The 21,013-nt window shown below is 35.7% G+C and overlaps 1 protein-coding gene across 3 annotated transcripts in view; it reads right to left on the bottom strand.

Annotated features, from left to right (window-relative positions):
* The window catches only part of LOC136030244 (beta-galactosidase-like), a 123,805-nt gene that overhangs the window by 3,411 nt on the left and 99,381 nt on the right, over positions 1-21,013 (bottom strand). For all 3 annotated transcript variants that reach the window (XM_065709071.1, XM_065709070.1, XM_065709072.1), the window contains exons 10-12: positions 12,435-12,719; positions 10,902-11,036; positions 7,054-7,284 (exon numbers count right to left, since the gene is read on the bottom strand). In XM_065709071.1, the coding sequence (XP_065565143.1) occupies positions 7,054-7,284; positions 10,902-11,036; positions 12,435-12,719 (651 nt within the window). The remainder of the gene's footprint in view (positions 1-7,053; positions 7,285-10,901; positions 11,037-12,434; positions 12,720-21,013) is intronic.

The raw sequence follows: 21,013 nt of genomic DNA, 5'->3' as shown, positions 1-21,013 counted from the left end.
TTCCCCCTCTAGGAGGTAGTTACCACTTTAGCCTACTACATCCCAATTGACTTGATTAAAGCCTTTTCAGACACAATTGCTGGACCTTTATCTGATATTTTTAACGAAATTACAAAATCTGGTAAATTCCCAAGTTGCTGGAAACTAGGTTTTATAACACCCATCCCAAATAAATCTTCCAGTCTGACTATAACCAACATGCGTCCTATTACACTCACTCCAGTTTTTTCTAAGCTTTACGAAGGGTTCCTATGTGACTGGCTTAAAATTAAAATTATACCACGCATTGACATCCGACAGTTTGGTAATTTAAAAAAAAACCTCCACCACCCATTAGCTTGTACACTTGATTCACACGATCCTAAGTGAACTAGAGAAACCAAATGTTTGGCTAAACCTGGTTTTAGTAGATTTCCAAAAAGCGTTTGACTTAGTTGACCACACTATCCTAATTCGTTTACTACATGATAACTTTGAAATTGACCCACTTTTAGTAAATATTGTTATATCGTTCCTTTCAGACAGATCACAAGTTGTAAAATACAAAAATACCTTCTCTAACCCCCTCCCTAGGTACTGTGGAATACCTCAGGGAACCTTATTGGGACCACTATTATTTCTTGTCATGATTAAGGAAATTGGCAAGGAATTCCCCAAAAGATGGAAATATGTGGATAACTTGTCGATCTTTGAAGTATGTCATAGGAATATTAAAAGTGACCTCGTTGAAATCCTAACCCAATGTTCGGATGAATCTAAGAATCTAAATATGACAGTAAATCCCACTAAATCACAGATAATGACGATCAACTTCTTGAAATCTACTCCTGCTTTTTGCGACCCGATCCCAAGCGAAATGCTAGTGAAACATGCTAAGCTTCTTAGTGTCACAATTTCTAATGATCTTAAGTGGGACACACATGTTTCCAACATTGTTAAACAAGCAAATGTTTCACTATCCATTTTTAAGCTGCTAAACAAATTTAATTGTCCTAAGATACATTCCCTCCGTGTTTACTTATCCTTTATAGGGCCATTATTGGAACATGCATGTCCGGTCTGGCATTCACAACTCTCAAATGAACTTAGTGACAAAATCGAGTCGGTCCAAAAGCGTTCGCTCAGGATCATTTGCAAAGAAGGCAAAATTCCATACTCCTTCCTCCTTAAAGCTGCACGCATTACCACCTTAAAAGAAAGGAGGGAAAAAATTTGCCTGCTTTTCGCTAAATCAGTCATTTCCAATCCCCGTACGGAGGACTTATTCCCTGATTTTCACAATCCCATTAGACTCCGACTCCCCCGGTCAGCCTCCTTAGCTATCCCAACTTACTCTCCGATCCATGCTGTTACAGAAAGGTTTCGCAAAAGTTTTATACCCTTTATTCTGGAACACCTTAATAATAATTCGTGATTATGTACTTACCAAATTCCCCTTTTCCTCTATTGCCGTTTTTATTCTTTTTTGATTTACTGCAATGTATTTGTAATTTAATTGTTAAGTTTACTGATTTGCCCTTTATCTTTGATGATTTTGCTTTTTAATTCCTTTTAATTTTGAGTGTTTGACTTATTGTACTGTTTTGAATTTTTTTTTCTTAGCTTTTACTGACATATAAAGCGAATTCGGCTCTATAGAGCTTGTGATAGTCTTTTCAAAATAAATATTATCTTATCTTATCATCCAGAGAATGGAAAAGTGAACACATACACAAATTATAAGAAATGCATGAACACAAGATCTTTACGCATCAGTCAAGGAATTAACCTGCCTGCTCTTGCCTAGAAAGTATTATTCCGTAAATTTTTCTTGTGTGTTCAGAGTTCAGTCCACTTGAAGGATGGTGGGAGGAGATGAGGGCATCACTTTAGTATCATAACTTCGATTGTTGTTTGAAAAATACTTTTTTCTTAAATAAAAAATATGTCTTCTAAGACTTTAAATGAAAAACTGTCATACAATCTATACTGGACACTTTGTGGCAAATACTTCTAGCAGACTAACGTTCGTTATTTTTAATTACCTATGCTTCTTACTTATTTACTTGAAAACTTTTAAAGCAAAATTTTTAGTTAGAATGAAACATTTCTTTAATTGAAGATGCTGTAAATAAAATTTAAACGTCCTTTAATTTTTTTATAGAATTACCAACTAGTCTTTAATGGCGAGCTCTAAATACAGTATTTCAACGACGTTTCAACCCTCACACTAACCTGCCTTTGCGCTGTTTCCCTGTAACCATGACAGAAAAAAGGGACCGGTTAATTATTCAAAACCCTGTCCAAAATAAGTTTTCCTTCTATATCTGCAAGAATGAAAAAAGGCGACTTATTACGCTAAGAAACATTCCAATCATATTTAGTTTTTAAATCTATCAGTTTGTTGTAAGATTTGTTGTTTGCAGTTTTTGGTTCATCTGAGATCTCTCAAGTCTTAACTCTTACGACATACAAGCCCAACATTTACGACATTTCGAATGGGCGAAGTCATTTAAATATCAAGTACCCTGTAAAAGAATTTCTTTTGAGCCCAGTTCGACCCCTACAGGAGATGCAGTAAAAACAGGCTGCAGTTAACTCGGCCAAGAAAAAAGCTCTTAAAAGTAAGTCATTATGTATCATGAGAAGTAATCCAAGAGCGGAATTCGGAAAATGGGTAAAGGCTTTGCAAAAATATTGGGATGAGGGGAACTTCAGCAGATTCAATGAAAATAGTTTAGATCCCTTAGGTTCCCTCGCATTGAGTACTTCAGAACTGATTCAATTCAGTATTGTACAAGATGTTTTCTACACAAGCAGAATAAGTATCCATGTGTGTTCACATTCCAGCAATATGAACTGAGCTTTCACAGATCAAGCCTATTGACAGGTTTACTGGAAGGGATCTTTGGACGTCATTTGATAAATTTGATCTGACAAGCCCGATTTTAACATCCCTGATCCCCTTCCATTTTTTTTCTTTGGGCCTACCTTAAAAACTGGCCAAACAATTTTTGTTTCGTTTTAGAGAATAAAATAATAAGTGAGAGATATATCGTTTTTTACTAGATAAACCTCAGTGTGTTGACTATGAAGAGTTGAATGCAATGAACTAAACATAATCTAAGTTTCATTCAATTGTTATTTAAAACAAAGAAATAAAGTCTAATAAAAGTAGGACCCATCTTTTTTGGGACCCTACATTATCTAATCGATTTGTGATATTTTATTAATTTGTCCTCAACGTACGTAACATCTTTAAAACCTTTAGCTCGTGTATTCCTCCAGAAGGTTATGAAGACCGAAAATGTTTCCTACGCTCCATTGCTTTATTTGTGATAAGAAACACCATAGGGTAAAGAAAATAGCCGAAAATAATGAATCCTAAGCCAGACAAAATGAATGTTATTGGAAACAATTTAGTTGATCCAAAAAGTTATTATTATCCCCCCTGTCCTCTCTGCAAAAAAATCTAGTCTAATAAAGCGGTTTGTCAAGGCTATTCCAAAAAACAGTGATTGTTTCAAAATTTGTAAGAAGATTTTCAGATACATCTGAAGCCAAGTGGAAAGAGGGCTCTTTATTGGTCCAAATGTCCACAAGTTTGTGAAAAAGAAAAAGAAAGAAAAAGATAACGAGTTTGAGACTAGCATGATAACAAAGAAAAGAAAAAGCCTGGTTTAACCAACACATCAACGATATGGAGAGCAGATATCAAGGGAGATGAGACAATAAAATGCTCACTGACTATTGTGGGACATTGACGCGGAAAAGGACTAAAGTTGGCAATAAAGGAAGAACGTCAGATAAAGACTTAAAAGGGGGTAAAGAACGCCCTCAAATTAGAAGATTTTCTTTGTCTTCTTTTTTTATGAGGGGGCGAGAGGGGGGTTGGCATAGTTTTATTTCAATATCTAATGCAAACGCACATTACGTTTACTCCTTTTGTCCAATTGTCTATCTTTTGTAAATTACAGTAAGAAAAAAAGAGACAAAAAATAGAGTACACTGTGGGCCATTTTCTACTAGAAACCACTCAATTAGTTAATGTAAAAAGTTTTATCTTAAAGAGGTTTTTGGTTTATCCTTCCCGAGAAGCGGCTCATTCGGACTAACAATTGCAGTTTTCATCCATTTAAACCCATGAAAAGTAAATTATTATGGAAAAAACAATTTGTCACAAAAGAATGGATTTTTTTACCCGAATTTAAATGGATATATATCCAGGTGAATGGCATGCGTACTCACTAGCGAGAAACAAGGTCACTCGGCTTCTTAGGGCTAATCGTGAAGAGCTTGAGTCGCGTATTATTCACTCAAGCACCGCATCACCTAAAATATTTTGGAAATATGTAAATAGGAATAAGCCTAACCTTGCACCATCTACATCTACGTTCACATATCACGATACACACCAAAAGATTAATAGTGATTCTGAGAAGGCTCTTATTTTTAACCAAATTTTTTCTTCAGTTTTTGTTAAAACACAGCCAATTCATTCAAATGAAGCTAATTTTGCATCTCAAGTAGAGTCGATTGCGTCGTCGGAAATTCTTGTTCCATTTGATGATTCAGATTTCTCATTGACTGAAGTTTATACTATTCTTATAAAATTGGATACGTCAGAAGCGCCGGATATAGACGGTTTCCCGAACATAATGATCAGACATATTGCTCATGAAATTGCAGAGCCACTTACCTATATATTTAACTTATCTTTGGCGCATGGACTGTGTCCGTCAGGGTGGAAGAAGGCCTTGGTACAGCCACTTCACAAAAGTGGCTCCAAGTCGGATTTTAAAAACTACCGGCCGATTTCAATTACGTCTATTTTTTGCCGACTGATGGAAAAGTTGATTGTTTCACGCATTCAAAAGTATTTTGACGGAAATCATCTTTGGAATCCTGCTCAGCATGGTTTTTGAAAAAATAGGTCTTGTAATACTCAGCTTCTTGAGGTTATTTTGGACTTTCAAAGTTTTGCCGATTTAGCTATACCCTTTGACTGCATTTACATCGATTTCTCGAAGGCATTCTACAAAGTCTCAATACCCACCCTTCTTAAAAAAATGTACAGCTTATAAATAGGGTAAAAAAACAATCGCATTTATTGCTGATTATCTAAATGGACGAACTCAGCAGGTTGTTGTTGGTGAAGCTATGTCACCCTCAATTGATGTGTTAAGCGGAGTCCCCCAGGGTAGCTGCCTGGGTCCAATTTTATTTTGTTTATTTATTAATGATCTGCCTTCCTCTGTTCAGCATTCTACTGTCAAGATGTTCGTGGATGATGTAAAACTTTATCTACCAGTACGAGACCAAAACGATGTGCAACTTTTACAGGAGGATCTTGACTCTCTAACTTATTGGTGCGAATCTAATTCCATGTTCATAACCCTTCTAAGTGTGTTGTTCTACACTATGCTCGTAAACTCCCACCTGTGCATACTTACCAGCTGTCTGGTATACGAATCCCTTCTAACGAGATAGTGCGTGAACTTGGTGTTTACTTTGATACCCAATTGAAATCTGATAAGCATGTTTTGGAAATTGTAAAGAATGCAGATTATCGTTTATCGTCTATAAGGAGAAGCTTTAGTAGGTTTAACCTTCGTAATTTTTTACTACTATACAAATCAATGGTCCGCCCTCTTCTTGAGTATAATACTTCTGTTTGGTTTCCATTAAGTCTAACGGAAGAGCATAGGATAGAAAAGGTTCAGAGAAGGGCCACTAGATTGGTCCCATACCTCCAGCGCCTTTCCTATCCGCAGAGACTTTCTAGGCTTCAACTCCCGTCGTTGAAGTTTCGTAGACGTCGCAATGACCTTGTAAATGTGTTTCGTATAATTAAAGGAGTGGATGATGTTGATCCAAATTTATTTTTTAAGTTAGGCCATTATCACTCTACTCGTCAGCATGATTATAAATTATATCCCCCAAAACCACTGAAAAAAATTGGTCAATTATCTTTCGTTAGTGGAGTTGCCGGACCATGGAATGGTTTGCCTTTGGAGGTTGTCGAGGCAGAGAGTGTTCGAATTTTTAAGAGTGCATTAGTAAATACGCCTTTTTATTTAGACGCTTTTCTTGTGTAGTGTCGCGTTATTTAGAAGTTTTTGCTGTTTAGTTTGTCGTTGCCAATTTACTTTCGATTAGTATTATGATTTTGTGTTTTTGTGCTTTTGCGACAAGCATTGATGCTTACCGCTATTCGTAATAAATAAATAAATAAATAAATAAATATATCACTTTTGCCACAAATAAATTCAATGAGTCACTAGCAGTAGCAGCTTCCATTGTTTCGACTAATATGTCCCATCTTCTCAAAAAATGAATTGAAAGAAGTAATAATGCGTTTAATGTGTAAAAAAAATCTTTTTTTTTAATGCATGTTGAAGTAATGATGTTGTCATTTGGCCCTTGAGGAAAATAGGGTGACGCTCGGAAATACTTGCGGTAGCGATATTCTAGATTGGAGAGGCACTGCGTCTATTGTTTCTGGTTTTTGGGGACCAAAGGACATTAGTGGCCACCCAAACGAATTATTTTACCTTCATTATAGAAAAGATGTCAATAATCAAAATCTGCGATGGTTAGTCTTCACTAGGAAAAATTGTACAAGTTTGGCTATTTAGCTGTATTCAGCTTGGCTGAATACTGTCTCAGTCAAAGCTAGAAAGGAAATATGTGAAAGGAAAATAAATTCCCCATAAAACAATGCTACAAATATATACCAAAATCAATATTGAAGCCTTGTATATTTAATCACATCCCATTCTTCAATTCTTTTGCATAAACAGGAGAACAAAAAGAAAAAAGAACTGAAGGAGAAAAGAAGAAAGAAGGAAAAAATGAAAATTAACAAAGAAACTTTTTTAACATAGTTATTAGCAGACTACTTTGGCATAAGCTTTTTTTTTCGATAGGGATGGTAAAAAAATGAAAAAATACGTAAATCCAGGCAAATTATACAAAAATGATTTTTTATTACGAAAGCGACCGTAACAGTTTGATCTATGTGAGGGGGAAGGGTTAAAAGTGCCCTCACTTCATAGAGAGTAAATAGAATACCTTATTCCATCCTGTCATGTCCAAGAAAGTATCTGCCGGGTCTTCTCCCTGAGGCACAGTGAAAGAACCAATAAATAAACCAGTGTTAACATTCCTGCCATATCTATCTTTGGAGTCTTTTTTTATAAGCTTCACGGCCTCAAATAATTTCATCGTATTGTTAAATGGTAAAGGATACATAATCCAATCTTCAAGAATTGAATTTCCAAGAGTAACATTGCCAAGTATTCCCTGAGAGAAGAAAAGTGGATTTATCCAGAAATTTGACCCAATAAGAAAAAGTTAAAAGTCAATCAGGTGACCTAATATGAATCAAATGATCCACAGAGTAGCCAATCCACGAAATATAGAGGGGGTAAAATGTATTTTTCAAGATCCTGGGGGGGGGGAAATTTCTTAGTTTTTTTTCATTTTTGGTCAATGAAAATGCCCAAAACATCTTTTTCTAAAACGAAAACACTAATAAAAGATAACTTTTAAAATCTAGACGGAAGATTTAGGAGGGCTATTAATCCCTCTTACCAATGGCACCCCTGCTGATCCACGACCAGAAACAAAAGAGTCTGGAGTAGTATACCACCTTATAGGAAGCGACATACAAGAATCGTCTATATCACGTGAGTAAAATAGAAACGGTTTTCTTGGATTGATAATTACCAGGTCTCAAGGTGGTTAGATCCCACAACAGATAGTTGTCCAGACATAACGTTACTTTACAAGACAAGTGACGTCCTATAGCTATATGCTTACCCAACTCAAGGGTAACAACCACCGAGAAAACCAGTAGCCAATAGTTTTATGTACCTAGCATACTTAAACTATGCTAAAAGGGCTTCCAGCCCCATGTAAATGACACGAGCCAATCATAGTTGAAGTTGATTCTTTATTTACTCCAAATCTTTCTAGCTTTCCTTTTTACTCAACATATGTTGCATAATCTTATAAATTTCTGGTAACAAACTGTAAGTTAGAAGCGATTCAGCTGAATATTAACTGAAACTCTAAAGAAAAAGAAATTTGATAACAAATTATTCATCAAACGAATTGGCAAAAGAAATGCTGATTTTGAAATATATAAAATCTTAAAAAAAACATTTTAGCAACACTGCGATTTCCGGGATTAAATAAAAAAGTTTCTGGTAACAAACTGTAAGTTAGAAGCAATTCAGCTCAATATTAACTGAAACTCTAAAGAAAAAGAATTTCGCTAATAAATAGTCCATCAAACGAATTGGCAAAAGAAATACTGATTTCAAAATATATGAAATCTTAAAAAAAACATTTTAGCAACACTGCGATTTCCAGGATTTAATAAAAAAGTTTCTGGTAACAAACTGTAAGTTAGGAGCGATTCAGCTGAATATTAACTGAAACTCTAAAGAAAAAGAAATTTGATAACAAATAATCCGTCAAACGAATTGGCAAAAGAAATGCTGATTTTGAAATATATAAAATCTTAAAAAAACATTTTAGCAGCACTGCGATTTCCGGGATTTAATAAAAAAGTTTCTGGTAACAAACTGTAAGTTAGAAGCAATTCAGCTCAATATTAACTGAAACTCTAAAGAAAAAGAAATTTGATAACAAATAATCCGTCAAACGAATTGGCAAAAGAAATGCTGATTTTGAAATATATAGAATCTTAAAAAAACATTTTAGCAACACTGCGATTTCCGGGATTAAATAAAAAAAATTCTGGTAACAAACTGTAAGTTAGGAGCGATTCAGCTGAATATTAACTGAAACTCTAAAGAAAAAGAAATTTGATAACAAATAATCCATCAGACGAGTTGGCAAAAGAAATGCTGATTTTAAAATATGTAAAATCTTAAAAAAAAAATTTTTGCACCTGCAATTTCCGGGATTTAATAAAAAAGTTTCTGGTAATAAACTGTAGGTTAGGAGATATTCAGCTAAATATTAACTGAAACTCTACAGAAGAAGAATTAAGAAATACTGATTTCAAAATATATAAAATCTTATAAAAACATTTTAGCAACTGCAATTTCCGGGATTTAATAAAAAAGTTTCTGGTAATAAACTGTAGGTTAGGAGATATCCAGCTAAATATTAACTGAAACTCTACAGAAAAAGAATTAAGAAATGCTGATTTCAAAATATATAAAATCTTAAAAAAAGAAAACTTTTTAGCAACTGCAATTTCCGGGATTTAATAAAAAAAAGTTTCTGATAATAAACTGTAGGTTAGGAGATATTCAGCTAAATATTAACTGAAACTCTACAGAAAAAGAATTAAGAAATGCTGATTTCAAAATATATAAAAACTTAAAAAAAAAAACAAAAACTTTTTAGCAACTGCAATTTCCGGGATTTAATAAAAAAGTTTCTGATAATAAACTGTAGGTTAGGAGATATTCAGCTAAATATTAACTGAAACTCTACAGAAAAAGAATTAAGAAATGCTGATTTCAAAATATATAAAATCTTAAAAAAAACAAAAAACATTTTAGCAACTACGATTTCCGGCATTTAATAAAAAAGTTTCTGGTAACAAACTGTAGGTTAGGAGATATTCAGCTAAATATTTACTGAAACTCTACAGAAAAAAAATTAACAAATGCTGATTTCAAAATATAAAAATCTTAAAAAAAACATTTTAGCAACTATTTCCGGCATTTAATAAAAAAGTTTCTGGTAACAAACTGTAAGTTAGGAGCGATTCAGCTCAATATTCACTGAAAGTCTAAGGAAAGGAATTTTCACAACAAATAATTCATCAGACGAATTGGCAAAAGAAATGCTGATTTCAGAATATATAAAAATCAATAAGTTTAAAGTTATCCATCAACACCTAAAAGTTTGAGAAAACTTCTTCCTTTTCGAAAAAGGGGAAAACATCCCCAAAACATCGAGCAATCTTAATGGACATCCATTATCAGATTTATCATGTCAGAGAAACCTACTGTGGAGGTTTTAAACTCATATCTACCAAAATATGGAATTTTATATTTAAGGCAAGTTGACGCTTTATCATACTAACAACATTGATAAGCCCTACGTGTAGATACAAATTATTTATATTTATGTAATCCAAAATGAATTATGTAGCATTCATAAGAAAATTCAAAAGCCCCCCTTATAAAACTGGGATAAACAGGGAAATCTTATTTTAATAAAAAATTAAATAAAAATTAAATTTTGTTTCATTACTATTTTTTTTTCAATATTCAGCTGTTTTGGAGAGGGACTAAACTCTCGGCTTCCGTAGCCTAACCTACAGGTGAAAAAAAAACTAGATTTCTGTGTATACATTACTTAAAAAAGAGAAAATTGAATATTTTCTCATTCAAAATGTTTAACTCTTATTGTTTTCTTTACCTATCATTACTTTAATACTTGAAACATTTAATGCAACTCAACATCCTTGCTGGGTTGAAGCTAGGCAAAACTTCAAAGAGCTTTTTTGATCCTCCCAGATAAACAATTTCTTCAATAAACCTTCTTTTGTCACTTATCAGGGTGTTAACAGGACTTCTCTCCAAATCAACCTTTATAAGCTAACATTGAGCCTAATCTGATTTGCCTTGTTTTCAAACAAACAGTACATCTGATAATTTACATCCCCTTGTGAAATAAATCCCGCAGCTGATACTCAAACCAAAATTTCAAATATTTAATTCTCTTTTGCTCTTTTCTCTTTTGCTGTAAAGTTATCTTTGGATGCTAGCAATAGAAACAGAGGAAAAATAAAGAAGATAATTCTCTTTAAAGTAGAACGTCTCGCTAGTGTTAAAATTGAGTCACTACAACTGCAATGACTCTGAAAAGCACTGACCTGAAAATTCTGTGAGGGCAAAATGATAAAATAAAGCTGGCTATTGTAATACCTTTTTCTGGTTGATAGACATTCCGTAGGATACTCTTCCCTGGTTTTCTACAAGAATGCATAAATCATCTCCTTTTTTACCATGCAGACCTATTTGATACAGCTTTTGGGAATTGTCAAGACGACCTGTGAGCACCTAAGAAAAAGAATTGCTAGTATAGATGCAGGGATACCCAAAGAAGATAGGGAGCATGTCACATAGATTATAATGTATTTTTAAATTTTAGATATCGTCACTCTCATGTCAAAGATCGCCTGATAATTCCATATTTCTGGGACAATTCTTAAAACTCGTTTTCTAAGCCGTTCTTAAAGCAAATATCAGCAGGGCATTTATGTTGAATGATATCTAAGGCCTACTGAACTACATTACCCAGCTGAGCCTCCTTTTGGGAACAGCTTAGCAAACGATTTCGGAAATTATCTTAGAGTCGTGCAAATATTAGATGTAACCCTTAGGTATTACAGCAGCGGTGTAAAGAATGTTCTATATCATTATTTAAAATCTGGTACATTAAAAAAAAGTAAAAAAAGCAGTTTTTAGATCAAACTTTACGAAACAGCTGAGACATAAATCTTAGACCTAATAAAGGAGTGACATTTGGAAACCATATATTTTTCATTTTTTTTTTACAAAAATGTCTTTTTTATCATTGTATTTCTTCTTTTATTTTAATTTTTCAACTATTGCTTATATATAGATGGTTTTTGATTCCTTAAACATCAACATTTTGACTTACAACGTCCCAACTACGGATATATGATAACGCTGACGTTATTGCTTTGTACTGATAGTTTCACTATTTTAAAATTTAGAGAATACGATGGTAGCTTTATTTATTCGTTTATTTTGTTAATTCTATTCTTATTTGGGGCACCATTTGAGCAGGGCCAAGAAGGCAGTTCGCTCTAAGGAATGAAAATTTACAAGCTTTTTTTAATGGGCTGAAATAGGTTTTTTCTGCAGTTTAACTTCTGTTTTTTTAGCCACCATAGTGGCTATAGGCACATACTGGAGATGCTATAATTTAGTTGCAAAGATCGAATTAAAAATCCATTGAAAAAAAATACTCTCGAGGAAAAAAACTGGTCACAAGCCATCCTTGGCTTCTTATAAAACAATCCCATAGAATATAAACAAATTTCACCCTTTGTGAGACAATCTGTATAATCTTTCAACTTTGATTATTGAACTTTTTTGTATCATTTGACTTTTTCTTTCTGTTTTTCCTTTAGAGTTTATGAAGATCGACATTGAATCTTGAAAGTCACTCCAGAGAATGGTATACCTGCAAAAGTTCCTCTTTGAGTTTATTGTTGTTAATTTGTTTCCTTTTTTTTTTTACAAATAAAACCCTTATTTTTAGGAAAAAAACAAAACAATTTAGACACCTAATCAAATATTTCGACATTACAGGGAATAAAAAGTATCAGGATTTAGAGCAAAAATACTCCTTAAAAGGAAATCAGTAAGATAGTATTGTACTTCAAGTTCCTACATCTTACAACAGTTCATAATCTCTTAAAATCTCACCTGGTTGTGGTAAATATATCCTCGATCTCCCACACCACCAACTTTAAGAACGGATGGGTCTTTAAAATTAGTCTTCAATTTTGTGCAATAGACAACGTATCCCCCATCCTGGCGAAGCTGCTCAAAAGTTAGAGGTTTCTTACTCAGTACTTCTTGCGGACGAAAGACCAGTGATTTTGAAGAACGAATGATGTCCATTAATTTGATAACGGGGGATATCTGTACCTTTCCATAAGCCTTCTTGGTAGTATTGGTCGGAGCAGGTAGTTTTGAGGCAATGAAATACTGAAAGATACACCGAGAATAATTAGAGTTTTAATCATAACCGTCAACAATTTTTAGACAATTCAATTTTAGCTGCTATATCTTCTCTACATAATAGCCATCGAAATTTTCTCAACTTTTACTGGTATTCTGGAAACCGTTATCATAGATGTCTGCGGAATATGCCCTGTGTATGAAATTCCGGGAGGATGGGGATTCAAAGAAAACTGATACAGAATAGGGACTTGAGAAAACTTTTGGACCCCTTAAAGTCCATGTCTAAACAGGTAGAGAAATGCTATTGTAAGCGCCTGAATTTATAAAAACCGAGAACAATTCTCGATAAGATGGATTAAAACTGAAATCAAACAATGTGCTTTTGTTTCCAATTTGTTTTCTTTATTTATCTAAGGTAGAAACTATAAAGCTATTTTCAGTTCCCTGTCGCATTAAACGCACATTTGTTTTTGTATAGTTTAGCGTTAAACTAAACAATTGCCCTCCATTTCCTATCAATTTTATTTCATAGTTACGGCCCCGTACAAATGAAATTACATCACATCACTATTCTCACCCTATTATGGTGGTTGGTTTCATCAAGGAGGCACACTCGTGCCTCTATAAAGAGGCGACCCACGACAATGTTAAGCGATCTTCGCTTCCAGTGGTCGCAGAGGGATGGGGAGGGATGCATTTCGTAGCCCGAGCTCCAAATAAGAAACCTGCCAAATTTCATTCCCCTCTAACGTTTACTTCATGGGAAAAATCTGGCCGAAAGTTTCGACCCGTCAACCCCAGCCCCCCTTTAACGTTGTCCAATCGGGCTGAAATTCACAAGTTAAGGTCCCCTAGGGCCCAGGAGCTTATCCGCGATTTTTCAGCTCGATCCGATAACTCCTTCCTTGTTTTCCAGAAACCACGCATACCCACTTAATGTTCATTTTCTTTTTTTTCCTAGACGCCTACAGGTCACAGCCGACATCGGATCTGGGTGTACGAAGACTCATTCGATGCGGAATTCTCCGAGTAATTTTCCTGGAAAGTTTCGTAGGAAAATCTTAACCCCCCGAAAGTTTCGACACCCCAACCCCACCTTCCCCCCTTTTAACGTTGTCCGATCGGGCTGAAATTCACAAGTTAAGGTCCCCTACGGCCCAGGAGCTTATCCGCGAAATTTCAGCTCGATCCGATAACTCTTTCCCTGTTTTCCAGAAACCACGCATTAGCTACTTAATTAACGCATTTCTCTCCATAAGAGCCCATGTTAATTTGAAATTTTTAAAATTTATTGAGAAGTTATATCTACTCACATGCAAGTGATTAGCTCAGTCGGTAGAGCGTGGGACTTTTAATCCTCGGGTCAAGGGTTCAAGTCCTTTACGGGCGTTTTTTTCCACAACATCAAAATAAAAGTGTATAATTTTGATAACACCTGGACAGCTTATCAATTGAGAGATAACAGAATATTAGCTTCTTATGAGCAAAAGAAACATTTCGGCCATTCTATCTATTTTTTTTTCTATTTTATACAATGATTTAAAAGCGGGGGGGTGGGGGGCGGCAGCCACCCAACTTCCTCTCCTAATTCCTGTACGAGGAGTACAGGAATTATTAAATTACATCCACCATGGATTGTAGAAAAACGTACAGAAATAATATGAAAAAAACTTCATTTTCTTAAAGAGTTAAAGAGGCTGCGTCCCAAAGTCGAACCTTAAAACGTACAGGAATTAGAAGAGGCAGTTGGGGGGCTGCCACCCCCCAAACCCCCAGCTTTTAAAGACTCTTTTGTACAGGTTTTTTGTTTTTTTTCTAACCCCCCGCTCTTGGCTTCGAAAAGGCCCTCTTTTAATTAACAAAAAATTGAAATGAATGAATAATGGAATAACTTTGAAAAATGTTTAACACAAGAGGACAGGAGAACCATTGCGCCGAAACTAGTAATTAGTAACAATGAAGTCTCCCCACAAAAAAAAACCTGTACAAAAGAGTCTTTAAAAGCTGGGGGTTTGGGGGACGGCAGCCCCCCAACTGCCTCTTCTAATTCCTGTACGTTTTAAGGTTCGACTTTGGGACGCAGCCTCTTTAACTCATTTTAAGGAAACGAATTTTTTTTCATATTATTAACGGTTAAAGCCTAAGGAAAAAAAATCGTCTACCACAATAACTTAACACATAAGCTCAAGGATAAGGTTTCCAAATGTAAAGGTTACGCAGATAAAACAAATTATGACAGCGCCATTAGAATTACCGCGTCGAAATTAGGAGAGGTCCATCTTTATTCGAAATCAAATTTTATTTAGATACTGTGTTTGGCAGAGGACAGACTTGGTCCTCTCCAGCAGAAGGGGAAATTTTTTGACCCCTTGTCGGGCCCATGTTGGGGGCAGCCAACATTTTGTTTCTATTTTCTTCTGCATTGGCTTTCCCTTAGGATATAGTTTTTAAGCTTATTGGAACGAATAAATTTTGTCCTTTTTTTGGGCCGTTTTTTTTTGAGGCGGAAGAAGAGGACCAGTGCTCCGAAAAAATTAACTTGTAGATTATGCTCCTCCTTATTTAAGGACTTACGTGTGTAATTTCAGCTAATCAGGTGCAATAGCAATTCTGGCCTGTTTGCCGGCCCCCTGACCCCACTTAAAAACAAATGTGTGAATTTTCCAACCCAGAGAATAAAAAATAGAAGTTTTGAGCTAATGGATACCCAAGATGATATTTTTATAACCTATAAACACATATAATAATTTATTTTTGACCCGCTACAAAAAATCAAAGCGGAGTACCAATAAAAGAAACAAAACAAACACTACACAAAACAGAAAAAACAAGAAACTAAAGCAAACGAGTAAGGCCCCCGTGGGCGGGCAGATACTTATAAGTAGACTGGGGTATTTTGCCAGCAAGCTCTGTGAGCTTCGACCCAATATCCGGGAAACTATAAATAGATATGAGGCTCCTATTCCTATACCATGGAGGCAGATACAATAGAAAACGGGAAAAACGGAAATAATAAGAACGAATTGAACTGATATCTTTTTTTATGAAAAATAGGGTAAATACCAGAAAGAAACAAAACACAATGATCTCTAAAAACCGAGTATAATTTAGCAAGAGACTTTCTATTGTATCTACCTCGGTTAGCAACAGTTTTAGAGTAACTTAATTGGATTTTCTTCTTGCAATCAGCAACAGTGAGAGTCCGTAAGGATTTTAGAGTTTTACTAACGTTAATTCCCAGCCACCGAAATGAAGAAACCGACGGGATAGAAAAAGATCCACAGATTAGAGGAGTAGTGATATTGCTATTAAATGAAAGATATTCACACTTTGAAAGATTAAGAGAAAGTCCAATCGCATGAAGTTTAGATGCTACTGTTGAAACAGACAAAGAGAGCCTCTTTTTTAGTCCTACTGATCAAAAGAATATCATCCGCATAGGCAAGATAAGAAATATTTACAGAATTGAGGATGCAAGTAGGTGGGATAGAGGAAAGGACAGATGATATACAAAGTTTGAAAATAGAGGGGGAGAGGACAGCACCTTGCCGGACCCCACGTCGTATTGGAATTTTACTATCTGAAACCCTCATATCCGTTTTAATCCGCAAAAAGGAATTTGAATACCAATATCTAAGAAGAAAAATTACCGATATGTTGATACCGTGACTAAAAAGGGAAAAGATAGCTTGGGAATGCGTAACAGTGTCAAAGGCTTTGGAGAGATCCAAAGCACATAAATGTAACTCGAATCCCTTTTTAGTAGCCTCGGTAAGAACATTAGCCAAACCCGATGAGCCTGCTGGCAACCTACCCCAGCTGAAAACCCAATCTGATTTTCACCAAAATATGCCGAAGAATTAACTGATGGCAGGAGAAGATACTCAAACATTTTGCTTATATTGCAGGAAACCGTTATAGGCCTGTAAGATGCACACTCAGTCGGAATCTTTCCTCTTTTCAGGATTGAAGTAACTGTTCCACACAAAAAACTTTCAGGCACAACCGAGGTGCATAAGCACATTTGAAACAGAAGTTGTAAATGTTGGACTAGAGCTGGACAATCAACATTTAGGTGTTTGACACTTATACCATCACAATCAATAGAGCTAAACTTAAGCTTTTTATAGCTTGTGCCACCGTAACTAAATTAACTGGGAGGATTTGGTTCTGGCGGAGTGATATGGGAAGCGCAGAAATAAGAAATCTCATAAAAGTAGCATGAACAAAATGGTTTATAGTGTTGAAAATCTGGTCGTAATATTTGCACCAAGCAGCAGGACTAATTGGGCTACTTATTGACGAAGAGTCATCGATTTTATTTGAATTTACCACATTTTTCCAATCGAAATTACTTGACGGGAATTTGCAAATTTTAGATTTTGCAGACCGTTTTATACTCTAATCTAGTTTTCTGTTTAAGCTGAAACACTACACCGCTACGTGGTCGTTCGCAAGAAACCCAAATACGTAGCCAAAATTTGGCTTTATTTTTCACTGATTTTAGACCCGGATCCCCAGACCATTCAGGCTTCCGCGTATTAAATTTAACACAGCCACCCTCTCAGCTTCCTTCATGCATGATATAATATCAAAATAATATTTATTCAGAAAATTCTTATCATTTACAAATTTAGATCCAACCTGAAGTAGCTGAAAAGGAACTTTTATCCTAGACAAAAAAGCTGTAAGGGTAGAAATATAAAGAGCCCAATTAGCCTTATTCCAATTTCGTCTGGTAAACCATCTACGATTCCCACGTCTATTAGAACTATCTTGCGACAGAGAAATACTAAGCATGAAGGAAATTGGTAGGTGGTCTATATCGCTTTCTATTTCATGTACAGAAACAGTCGAAACAGATAAATTGGGAGAGCAAAGAACATGATCAATATTAGTAAGGCTCCCAGAATGATGGATGTAAGAAAACGGACGATTTTTATCCACTAGCTTAAACTCAGATAAAGACTCGAAAACCATATCAGACCGAATATTTGAATTCAGTAAATCAGCATTAAAATCCCCGGCGACAACAAATTGATAACCGAGAGATGATGCGGATTCTGTCACTTTTTTCAAAACACTACAGGTCTTGGCAAACTTATTCAGTGATTGAACCGACTTACGATCACAAGGAAAGTACACGTTAATAAGTATTAAATCGGCAATTCGCACGGCCAAGAGGTTTTCGTCACTATGGAACAGCACAGGCGTCGTGGATGAAATGGAGCTACGTCTCAGTATACAGGCGAGGCCTCCGGAAGGTCTACCAAACGTAGATCTTGCAGCACTCACAAAAGTAATATGGTTTGCACTCCGTTTCAACAAGTTGGTATTATCTGAAGATAAAAGATGCTCTTGAAGACAAACGATGTCATAGTTGCTCGAAAGTTCGTCAATGATGTGCTCTTTTTGACGTGTTCCATTTATATTGTACGAAATAACCGAGAATTTTTGTGACATCATTTTTTCACAGTGGTCGCAATACGAGACTTGAGCACTGGACATAATAGACTATATGAAGTGTGAGAATCGCCGCAGTTTGCACATTTAGGTCTATTTGTACAGGGCGCATCTTTCGAAAAAATGTGATTTTCGGCGCAGCGCGCACATTTTTCCACCTGACTGGTACAATCGTTGATAAAGTGATCAGGAGACCTGCACTTAAAGCAACATCGCGGTACACTTACGAAATCATAAATTCTGAAAATCTCGTAACCTATTTTTACTCCATTCTTCATAGCGTCACGTTTTGCAAACGAATCTGAAAAGTCTAGCTTGATAGTTTGGGACAAACCAATTCGGTTTGCGTCAACGACTCCTGAGTGCATTTTGAATTCGGAAGCATTAAATGACAGCGGGATTCCTTTTATTATTCCAAGGTAACGTTTCTGCAGAATCTTCGTGCCAATACCCGAGACTACAGACTTCACAGACTCACAGAAATCAGAAGCTACCGATTTTTCAATGTTTACGAACAGTTTATCTCCCACCGGCCGAATACTAGCAACCGAATCATGACCACTTAATTGATCGATAAAGTCTTTGCGGCTTGTCGGATCTCTAATAGATGGTGGCAATTTAGAGACAACAATAGTAGAGTGGTTGTCGGCAGGTTTCGAGGCTCCAGGCTGTGGTAATGGCGGGAAATGATCGGAAAACACATCAAACTGATTAGAAATAGTTTTTAGCCGTATACGCAGCTCGTTTACTCCCGAAAAGAGAGCAGAATAAGCTGTAGCTGGTACCAATGGGACTTCACTAGGGTTTAATATACAAAATACCGGGATGTCAAAATCATCTGTATTGCCCTTCTTGATAAAATCCAGTATATCTCCTAAATGACTTAGTGGCGCTTTCAATCCAGTTCGCCTCTGAAATAAAGCATCTGGATACAGCTTAGACCCAAGCCACTTCTTCGCATTCACAATATCATCGACGTCAAAAATTCTGTGCCAAACTTCTTAATCATTTCATCATCAATTCCTTTATCAACATTTTGCTGAACAAAATTTAACACCGGAGAATAATGTAAATTGTCCTCGTCACCTTGGTGCATGTTAACTAATTATAGCGCGCTCACAGTGAAATGCGTGAAATGCACAGTGAAATAACTTGAATGCGGCTCACAGTGATTGCAATCTTGAATGCAAATTAAATCATGAGCGATGGAAATTAAATAATAAGCGAGGGAAGCGTAGTTTCTTGCTACCTGATCCCCGCAGTTTAAGGGAGAATCCACTCCTGGCAGGTACAACGGCCCTTGCGACAAGAAAACTCCCCTCTTCTGCTCGCTTATTATCGCGTAATAGGGCGCTTCTACCGTTCCCAAAGTTAACAACTCTCTCTCTTTATTTACTCTTTTCTCTCTTTTTCCATCAGAAATATCGATCAATCAAAGTTCTAATTAATTCCCTTTTTTATCTTTTTATCCAGCAATGGAATTGGAGTAAACCAGTCAGACAAGTTTTAATTAAAACCAATCTTTTGCCAAATTTTTCAAAATCCTACTATCTTCACTGGGATTAAAATTTAATATCCATAAGGTCACTGAGAAAGCTTACTCGTTTGATTTCGTTCATAAATATCCGATTTTGAGATAGATGCATTCACCTTGAACTATAGATGCATTCACTTAAACAATTGGTACCTTCCACAATTTACGGCCCCTGCACCAGACGCTGTGGGGGTCATAAATAGATCCCACTGTTGCTATTTCAAGTAACATCCCTTCTATCCAAATTGACCAATGAAAATAAGTAATGGATGGAATACAGATAATTTTTTGCTTAGGCAGGGCTATAGCGCTCTTAGCGTAAGTTATATTTCATCTTTCTAAATTAGAATTTACCCGAGACAAATTATCCTTGCTTAAAAAATAGGACTTCAGCTTCAGAGACATAAGATTCTGGGAATTTCCAATTCCCTGAATAAAATCTTCCAAACCAATCAAAATCTATAATATATTTCTTCGCATGTCACAGAAACTATAAACACATTTTGATAATAAGAAAACAATTTTTCATTGTTATTTCTTTTTATTACTGACCAATTTGGTATAAAAACTCTAGTATATCTAGTCATAATAAAAATTAAGGTATTGTCGAAAAAGCGTTTTTCTAGCCCTTTCACTGGTTGTTTTGCTTTCCGCTACGTCCGTAAAATACCAAGTTAAAATTGGCATGTTCCTGGCATGGGAATCCTTCGAGCATATTCCAGATTGCGACGGATTAACGTAGCCCAAGACTAAGGAAATACTTTCTGCAATTGAAAGTATAATTGGAGAATAAAGCAAATATTTACCAAGAGATCCTCACTCAAGCGCCTTGGTGCGCAAAAAAAAGAAAGACATTTTTAGCAGAATAAAGAAACTTAAGAAACTTAAAGTTAAAATAAAGAATAATTAAAGCTAAGAAACTTTAAGGAAAATAAAGACGGATCTTTAGAAAAGTGAATTATTTCAGAACTGGCCTTCATACTATAACAATATAGAGGAAATTTTCTTTGCGGTTGTTTTCAGATAAATCTTTTGTCGTATTTTTACACTGCGATGAGGGTTCGCTAATTCACGGATTCGCTTCCTGAACCCAACACGGAATAATTCCGTAAGAATTATTTCTTCTAACTTTTTTTCTCGGATACACTTCCTGAACCCAAGCAAGAGATCGGTCAAAAGCAAAATATGACGTGTGGGGGGGTATCCACCCTCCGATCAATTCTGATTACCAATCCAATAGGCCTCCTCCACAGTTCATACGACCACCCTTTCTATAAAATCCTTATACGTCCCGAGGGCATAAATTTCAACCCTTGCCCTA

Source organism: Artemia franciscana, chromosome 8 (assembly GCF_032884065.1).
Source record: "Artemia franciscana chromosome 8, ASM3288406v1, whole genome shotgun sequence".
Lineage (NCBI taxonomy): Eukaryota > Metazoa > Arthropoda > Branchiopoda > Anostraca > Artemiidae > Artemia > Artemia franciscana.
Note: the sequence above shows the minus strand (reverse complement) of the source record. Positions and strands in the feature narration are given on the sequence as shown.